The 9,805-nt window shown below is 32.5% G+C and overlaps 1 protein-coding gene across 1 annotated transcript; it reads left to right on the forward strand.

Moving 5' to 3' along the window:
• The first annotated feature begins 3,269 nt into the window (after nucleotides 1-3,269).
• Nucleotides 3,270-9,440, forward strand: LOC149539659 (uncharacterized). Its single transcript, XM_089800884.1, has 6 exons — nucleotides 3,270-3,697; nucleotides 3,803-3,922; nucleotides 4,431-4,589; nucleotides 5,218-5,482; nucleotides 5,833-6,005; nucleotides 8,233-9,440. The coding sequence occupies exons 1-6, from the start codon at nucleotides 3,461-3,463 to the stop codon at nucleotides 9,112-9,114; spliced, it is 1,836 nt and encodes a 611-aa protein (XP_089657010.1). The 5' UTR covers nucleotides 3,270-3,460; the 3' UTR covers nucleotides 9,115-9,440.
• The last annotated feature ends 365 nt before the right edge of the window (nucleotides 9,441-9,805 follow it).

The raw sequence follows: 9,805 nt of genomic DNA on the forward strand, positions 1-9,805 counted from the left end.
CCATTTGGTTCACTTAACAATCTTCATTCACTACAATTTTCTTGCATTTACTTTCCAATTACTATGACTATATCAACCTAAAATAATTCATTTTTGTTTCTCTTAATCTAATAAACATTATTTAAATCTTTCATTTCACATGTAACATATAGTCTAATAATTGTTGATTTTTTTTAGTTAAATACAATTGACATTTTCCAAAATGACTTCATCCATTTTCTAATGGTCTCAAAGCTTATATGTGAGCAAAAAGTCACCTATTTTGAGAAGATTCTATTTTATTACTACATTTTTGGGTGATATTATGTGTAATTTTTTAGCATCAATGTTATGATAATAGTCAATGATCCATCATTAGAATGATAGGCTCTAAGAATGTCAAAATATAATAGGAAATCAACCAAGTGTTGCTAAAAAGAAGAAGAGAAAGGGGACAAATAGAGACATGCAAACTGAGAAAAATCAAAAAATAAAACAAAGACAAAAATAAAAATAAAAATAAAAATGAATGAATGAAATATAAGAACAATATAACAGAAAACCAAAAAAAAATGAAAGAAAAATAAAATAATACAAAAAGAGAGCAAAAGAATAAAGAAGAAAATATGAAAATAAGAAGAAAATAAATGAATAGACATATACCAATAAAAAAATAAAAAAATGAGACTATAATAATAGAAATCCATAAATAAATAAAAGCCCTATGTACAAATGTACATACACATATTTTCTTTCAAATAAAGAACTAAATACAAATAAGTGAAAAAATAAAAATTATTAAGTTAAATTAAATACAAATTTGAAAATATATAATAAAATGCACACAAGCACATTTACACAAAAAAAAAACATACATACATATATATATATATATATATATATACACACACACACACACACATATATATATATACATGTATGTATATACATGTATATATATATACATATATATATATATAAGAAAAAGGTAAAGAAAATTAAATAGAAATAAAAATGAACATGTATAAAAATATACAAAAGAAAAAATATACAAGCATACCAAAGCTATAAGAATATGAACAAAAAACTTAGGCACGAATGTGTGTGTGAACCAAATTGATCTATCCAATTGACTTGTACTTTGCTTATGGTACTTAGGCAAATACAGGCATTAAGTCCTCTAGTAAACTATCTTAACTACAACATGGTCAAGAGTAAATGAAAGTAGTTTCCATCAATGATAACATGTCATGCATATAATCTTGTTACACTTGCCAATAGAAATAAGGGCCAACCTCAATTTTGAACAATATTGAAAGGAACAGAGGGCCCATATTTGAAACTAGGTACCCATTAAGTGTCATATGATGTCTTATCATAGAAAATAAACTAAAGTAGGCATAAAGTAATTCTTAAATTATAAAAAAATTAGGCTCTTACAATTTATGATGGTACACTAACATAAAATTCATTTATTCTCACTCAATCTAAAAACATTATATGAATCTTTAGTTTCAATTATAAATTTCTAATTGACCTTTTCTACAAATGACTTAATCCATTTTTCCAATAACCTTGAAACTCACAAATAAACAAGAATGTCAAAAGACAATTAACACGGGATGTAGGTATTATCCATTTACCTAAACATGGTCTCCCATTCTAAGAAGAATGCATTGATTGAAGATGGAGCTTAGCCCCCTCCCTTCCTTACTTAAGTAAAGACAACACAAAAGTACAAAGGGGGATGTTGGCTTGCGCACTTGTCCCTTCCCCTTTTTCTCCCCAATGATAATTCTAGAACATACTAACATAATATACTTTTGTTTTCACTCTAACCTATAAAGATTATATGATTCTTTCATTTCAAATGTAAACTTCAACCTAATTAATCTTTTCTTCAAATGGTTTAATCCATTTTCAAATGACCTTGAAACTCGCAAGTAAACAAGAAAGTCAAAAGGCAATAAATTTGGAATGAAGTCATTCCCCTGTTAACTAGACACGACCTTTGATTTAAGAAGAGTGTGTTTATTAGAGACAGAGCTTGGATCTATTCCTTCCTCACAAGTAAATACAACACTAAAGGACACATGTAGATGTTGGCAAGCACACATATCCCTTTCCCTTTCCCTACCTAACACCCAATTAACATTGTTAGAATATACTAACATAAAACAAGTTACTGCCACAATCAATCTCATAAATAATATAGAAATCTAACCAACCTTTTCCACAAATGACTTAATCGATTTTCGAATGACATTGAACCTCACAAACAAAACAAAAAATCACAAGACAAATTACATAGGAGAGAAACATTGTCCATTTATGTACATATGATCTCTCATATCAAGAACAACTCGTTTCTTGAAGATGAAGCTTAGCTTCCTTCCGTCGCACAAGGAAAGACAACACAAAAGGATGAACTTAGATATTGGCCTCCATGTTCTAATGATCAAATGAATACAAATAAGTCATTTTCTAATAGCCAAATGAATAAAAAAAAGTCACATGACAATAAATTTAAGAAAAATTAAGAAAAGATTATTTTTTAACTATAATTCATGGAATATGGAACTCCTTAGCCCCCTTTCTTCCCTCTTTCCTTCCCCAAGAAAAAACAACATAAAAGTACATAGCTAGGATGTTGGCCTCCCCATCTCTTTCCCACCCTAAACGAACATTTCAAAGGCCTACCCTACCAATTTAGCACTATTGACTTTGCGGGCCGTGCGTTAATTGACGGGGTCCCTCCAAATGAGGACAAAGTTCAGTCACGTAACTCAACGTGGGTTTTAGTCAACGTCATCACGACGTGCGCCGCCATTATCGCCCACCACACCAGCGCATGCTACAAATCTACTTTTATCCTTTGTTTCTTTTTATCTCCCCTCTACACATTAAACATTACTAATTTATTTATTTACTCCTGATAAATTTCTGGCATGGTTGGGAAAATCCAAAACCATGCAAAAAGATTCCACGTTTTTTCAACTTCTAGAAGGCCCGTGGCCCCCACGTTGGCGTGCACTACACGTGGGCGAGACCCATTGGTCAACATCATCTTCTTCCCGCGCTGACGCGGTCAATGGTGACGTCAGCGGAGGGTGGTGAATTACGTCCCTAGACCCCTAAAGTCTAGTTCATTGCTAGAGATTTCGCATCTCCCCCTGGGGTCCACGTGGACTAGGATCACTTCTCTCCCTACTTCGTCATCCAATCCCATTCCGCCACGTCACCCGGGAAGTGACTTGGAAATTCAGTTGTTCTATCCCTGCACGTCTCTCATTGATTGATTTGATTCATCTTCCCAAGTCAACAAGTCTTTCCGACTCTCATTTCTTCTTTCTTTCTTTGCTTTCTTTTCTTTCCTTCCTGTGGGCTGATAAATTCTCTAGTTTTATAATGTGGGCAGAGGGTTTTGGTGTGGAGATTTAGAGTGGGTTTTTTTTTTTTTTTTTGAATTTTTTGGGGAAGAATGAAGGGTGAGAGGTTTGAGAGGCTGAGCGGGATTGATCTCTCTGTGAAACCTCAAGAAGAAGAAGATGATGGGATTCATCATCACAATGATCATAATGTTGCAAAGGATTTCTTCAGGCTCTTGCAACCACATGAAAATGAGGCCCAAGTTTGTAAAGCCCAAGATCTAATGAATTCTGTCCTCAGCAGTGCATCTGCCAAGGATGGTGGCCATCATTATGATCAATTTGGGAAGGTAAGTTTTTTTCTATGGAGTTCTGGTTTTCCTTTTGGGAAATTTGTTGGAAAATTTATATGTGAAGTCTAACTGTGTATGAATTGTTTCAATATGGAATTGCAGTTAATGGGTGTTTCAAGAAACACTGCAAGCGATCGGTCCACTGTGGAAGATTATGCCTCTCCTCTCAATTCTCCAGAGTCTTCTGATCGAGATTCCATGGATCTTGATCCAAAGAATGAGGTACTTTGTAAGGGAGTTTCTTGAATGGGTCTCTTAGCTTGGTATTGATGTTTATGAAATTCATAGTTGGTGTTATTGGAAACATGAATTTGTTCATGGTTTAATCTAGAAATTATCGAGTTATACATATCGATGATGAATCATAGAATATGATCTAAAAGGTAAAATTGGTTGTAATCAAATCCTCAAGTACCGATGATGATCTAGGAGTATGGTCCAAAAGCGTAAAATTGTTTATGTGGTCAAATCCTAAAACTATCATACTAAGCATATGCACTTTTTTTCTTTTTTTTATCGATGATGAATCATGAAGTATGATCCTATTTTATGCCGTCTAATCTAAAATTATACATATTTTTTACGTTCTATAGATGATGATGATGAATCATAGAATAGAATAAGAAACCTTGATGAAAAAGTTGTTTGAACTTTACATAGTCATATATAGAAGCTAATGAGCTAACCATAGATTATGTTTCTAACTTTTCTGATTTGTTTCTTAATGCAGGTGACAATGCTCCAAAGAGAAATAACCATCATGACTGCAGAAAATCAGAAGCTGAAATTCATGTTGAACCATTTAAGCAACAACTATGCCAATCTACAAATGCATTTGACTTCTATGATGCAGCAGCCTGGTTCTTCTGATCACACAGTCCCACAACAGGTGAGATATTGATCTAATAATTTTGTTGCATTGACATTGAGTTTGGTGTTATTCTTTTTCCATTTTTTTAAAAAGTGGGTGAAACGAAGTGTTAGGCCTATTCCTCAGGTGACTCTACCTGTACTATTGCTTTTAAATAATATCCCATCTGGGTCAACTTTGTTTGGAAGTTTCTAATCACCAATAGTGCTATTTGAGTATCAGAGACGTTTATAAACATTTAAGGAAGATAATGAAACTTAAGATCAAATAGAGTGTTATAATATATTAATATTGAGAACTTTATATAAGCTCTATATGAGAGCAGGTAGTAATTATTATACAGAAAATCTTTCCAATGTTTACAAAGTATATCAAAGATTAAACAAGCATAAATAAGACTTTTTTAATAAAAGCACAATGTTTAAGGCCAAGAGAATCCAAAATGAGAAATAGTGACTTATTTTAGAGTAGATCAATGCTTATCAACGATTATGAATCCATTTTCTAATGAAAATAAAAGAAGGTAGTCTAGCCTTAGATTAATTATGCATTTGAATTGCATTCTTTTGTGCATTGACTTTAAAGGATGAGAATCAAACCGAGGTTTTGAAGGTTTCCAATGTAATTCTTCTTGGTGCTGATGCAGGTAACGTCATCTCAAAGTGATGGAACAATGAGAAACAATGGAAGAAGTTCCACAAGAAAAGTGGAGGAAGCAGCAGCACAAGACAAAGCTCCATTGCAAAGACAATTTCTTGAAATTCGAGATCCATCAAAGCCCAGTGAATTAGATTCTCGTGCTTCTCAAGGCACAAGGATCCATGAAGAAGAAGAAGCCTCACAGAATTGTAGGATAATCAATCAACATAACAATAAGGATCATAACAGCCATGATCAATCAAGTCTAGCACGTATGTCTCATCTTCAACCTCAAAAATGTTCTTTGCAGCTTCAATGTTCTAGAGCTTCAAGATCTAGAATGTTCTACAAACTTCTTTATTATATTGTTTATCGAAACATTAGAATGTTGGTTCGTAGTTCATAGGTCTCGGTCTCGTGTCTCCTAGATTGTTTCGCAGATCTGAACTCTCCATAAAAATATTTTATTTATTTATTTAGGTAAGAACCTACAACACAATCATAAATTATGAGTCTCAATAATCACAATACATAATGAATGAATAATCTTGACTTCAGCCTCTTACCGATGAAAAATAAATAAATTTATTTGTTTGTAAATATATTTAATGGGTGGATGCAGGCAATGAAACAGCTTCTCCAGAACATTCTCTGAATAGCCATGAAAATGAGTACAGTGGAACAACGAGAGAGGGAAATTGGGCGGGCAATAAGATGCAGAAGGTTGTGGATCAAAGTGAAGGGAGTATAAGAAAAGCCAGAGTTTCAGTGAGAGCAAGAACAGAATCTCCCATGGTATGCCATTTTTTTCACCTACCCAACCATGTTTTTTTCCCTTAATTTGTGGCCTGTAGAATCTAAAAGAAAACTTGTTGGAATTTTTTTTCTCCAACCCATTTTTATATAGTTGTTAGATTTTCTAATTTGGGAGAGTTTCAGGCCTTGAAAAACTCTATTGTTTGGCAATTTATGAGAAGAGGTAGAATCTTTAAGAAAAAAAATCTAACTGAATCAAAGTCCATGTGCCGCCTCATTCAGTCTCACCTTGCTCGAATAAATTATAAGTTAAAAGATTTATGATTAGGAACTAATAAAGCCTAACTTTATAAATAAATATTACTATGTTCCAATTTTCCATCCCAATTTTTTAATAAATGCATGGATCAGTTATAGAATAGGTAGGTTTAAAACTTAAGTAGCTTGTAATTCAGTTATAGTTAAAATTTAGGTGGAGTGGTTTTAATGTTTTATTTATGGAAGCATCTTTTAGATATAAGAAATGTTTGTAAATCATTTATTTTTAAGAAATATAGGTTTTTCTAGATTTTGTTATTGATGTTTTATTTATGAAAGTATCTTTTAGATGTAAGTAGTGTTTTTAAATTATTTTTTAATGAAAGATAGATTTCTCTATATCACTATTAAAGGTCAATGAATTTGAATACAAAATGATTAAATATTATAACATAGATCAAGAACATTGTGTTCTTATCTATCTATTTCTATTCATACTTGTAAGAAGCACTACCACAAATTGCATTTTGTCGACCTTTGTACTAAGTTAAAAATATTGTTTCTTAGTTAAATAGTGATTTTAAAAATAATAATTATTTGATATTTTTTGCCTTACAATGTTGGATCAAACTTGTACTCAAATGAGTGAAATCACAAGAAGGTCATTTGTTTCGTTCATGAAAACATCACTTAGATGCAATAAATGCAAATTGAAACATTTTCATATCATAACAAATGAGACTTTGTGTGGACCAATTCTTTGAATGATAGATACAGATATAGATATTAATATTCATATATGTATGTATGTATGTATGTATATAATTAATAAAATAGATTAGAAATATTACAACAAATTAAACTTTTTAATATTATGATTTTTTCCTAAAATTATACATCGTAATTTTTTATTAATTCCTTTATTATTATTATTATTTTAAATATTTTTCTAAACAATTAATTACCAATTCTTATATTTTACTTACAAATATCAACACTATTTTAATAATAAAATATTATAGAAAAATAGCTAAAATGATTTATATACGTCACAAAATTTATATCATATGTTTCCCTATTATTAATAATTAAGATTAATATTTATCTCTAAATACCTATCAATAAATATAATAATTAAAAACATAACGTACAGAAATGAACATAAGATTGTAATTAATTTATCAATTGAATATTAATCATGAATGCAATAATCGTAGTTTAGTAATAAGCATTGATTTACAAGTATGAATTATTATTTTAAAAAATTATAACAGATAAAATAAATATTGAAATATTTTATAAATAATACAATATAATTATTTTAGAGGTATTAAATGTTAAGAGAAATCTTTTTCATAAATGCTGTGATTACTTTCCCTTCTCATTACTTGTCAACTTTACGGTAACATCGTTTCTTATTACATTCGAAGAAATTTCATAAATCCAGAACAGATAGGCCTTAACGATTTATCTGAATATAAGATTACAATTATAATTAATCTATGGCTTTGAATGTTTTAAAAGTAATAATAAAATTACATTATATAATTATTTGTTTATCAAAAGTATCGAATTACAAGTATGGATTATTAAATAAAAATATATATATTTATGATTTTATTTCTGAGTAATTTCAGATGGGCTTCAAGATTTCTCTGAAAGCTCTGATTTTTCTATGTTAGACACCACATATATTTCAACAGAATCTTCTTATTTCCTCATTATTTCCATCAGTCCTGATAAAATCTGATTTTTCTATGTTAAACACAAGATATATTTCAACAGAACCTTTTTCTTTCCTGATTTTTTTCATCATTCCTAATGAAATCTGATATGCTTCCAGCTAATGAGATCTGATATGCTGATTTCAACATAGTTGTATTCTATGAGACTATTTCTTGGGTTTTGCACACTTGTAATCAGCTGTTTTTTAATCTTTTTAGAAAGGTTCTACAATGGCTTCTTTGCTTGGAATGATTCCTAATGCACTCTGATATGCTGTTTTCAGATAAGTGATGGATGCCAGTGGAGAAAATATGGACAAAAGATGGCAAAGGGAAATCCATGCCCAAGAGCTTACTACAGATGCACAATGTCAGCAGGGTGTCCAGTGAGAAAACAAGTACAACGCTTGGCAGAAGACAGAAGCATTCTGATCACAACATATGAAGGAAACCACAACCATCCACTTCCACCAGCAGCCACAGCCATGGCATCCACCACATCAGCTGCTGCCTCCATGCTCCTCTCTGGCTCCTCCACCTCCTCAGAGAACAATGCTGGTTTCAATGCAGCTGCTGCAGCATCCATCATGGCAGGAGGTCTCATGCCATATGGTGCCAACTCAGCTGCCAGCATATCAGCATCTGCTCCATTCCCCACAATCACATTGGACCTCACTCAACAAAATCCTAATGCTAACCATAACCCTAACCCTAACCAGGCTCAGATGGGTTTCCCCCCTGGAAGGGGAGTCATGTTTGGAGGATTGGGGATTCCTCTCCCTCCCCAACAACCATTCTTTCCTCCCGCTCCGCCTCCCCCTCCCCCTCACCCTCATCCTCATCCTCATCCTCATCCTCCTCCTCCTCCCCCTCCTCCTCATCATCCTCACCATCCCTATGGACAACCCATGTACAGCAACATTAACACCAACTACTCCATGTTGGCACCACTCCAGAGGGGCCCACCAGTGATGCCAGGTGGAGCCACCTCAGCAACACCACTGAGGTACAGTCATCCCCATGGAGGATCATTTCTAGAGAATGTGAATGCAGCAACAGCTGCCATCACTGCTGATCCCAACTTCACAGTGGCCATTGCAGCTGCCATCACTTCTCTTCTTAGCAATGCAACAAACAGACCTCCCATCAATGAACACCGTGAATGATTATGATTATGATTCGGGTTTTGCTGAATGCATTGAATTTCCCCTTGGAGCTCTTTCAAGGGTGAGAGTTTTGTGTATAATGTGGGATGGAATGGAAGTTCCCTGATATGTTGTCAGGAACATAGCAAGGTCAGCGCAATAAAATCATTTATGTAATTAATGCATCCCTTGGCTCATGGTGCTCCTCATAGCATTTGAGACTGCAGAGGAAGTGTACTTATTGTTGAATTCCTAGGATGACGTTCATCTCCTGTTTTATAAGATAAATAGACAAACTCATGTATAATCTTTCATTATTGATAAACAGTGTACCTCTTTACAATGACTATAGATGCATACACAAAATCTGGTTGAAGGACAAGCATGCAAAAAAATATAATAATTAGTTGTCAAATAATCAATAAATTAGGGAGATTAATTTCTACAGTTTATAGTAATTATTGCTTATTTTTAGATTCAATTGTATAAAATTTTGTCTATATCAATATTTCTGATTATATCAAGATGAGATAAGTGTAAGAAATTTTTTCCTACAATGCTTTTATTTCAATGATCTTTATAAACTGTGATCTACAACTAGTATAGATATCTTAAATAAATCTATCTAAAATATGCCAATAGATATCCACACAAAATGATTAAAATTTAATTTACTACACCCAAAATTATTTATATTTCATTTTATCTTCAT

Source organism: Cupressus sempervirens, chromosome 9 (genome assembly GCF_028749045.1).
Source record: "Cupressus sempervirens isolate cs-2001-9-10 chromosome 9, ASM2874904v1, whole genome shotgun sequence".
Lineage (NCBI taxonomy): Eukaryota > Viridiplantae > Streptophyta > Pinopsida > Cupressales > Cupressaceae > Cupressus > Cupressus sempervirens.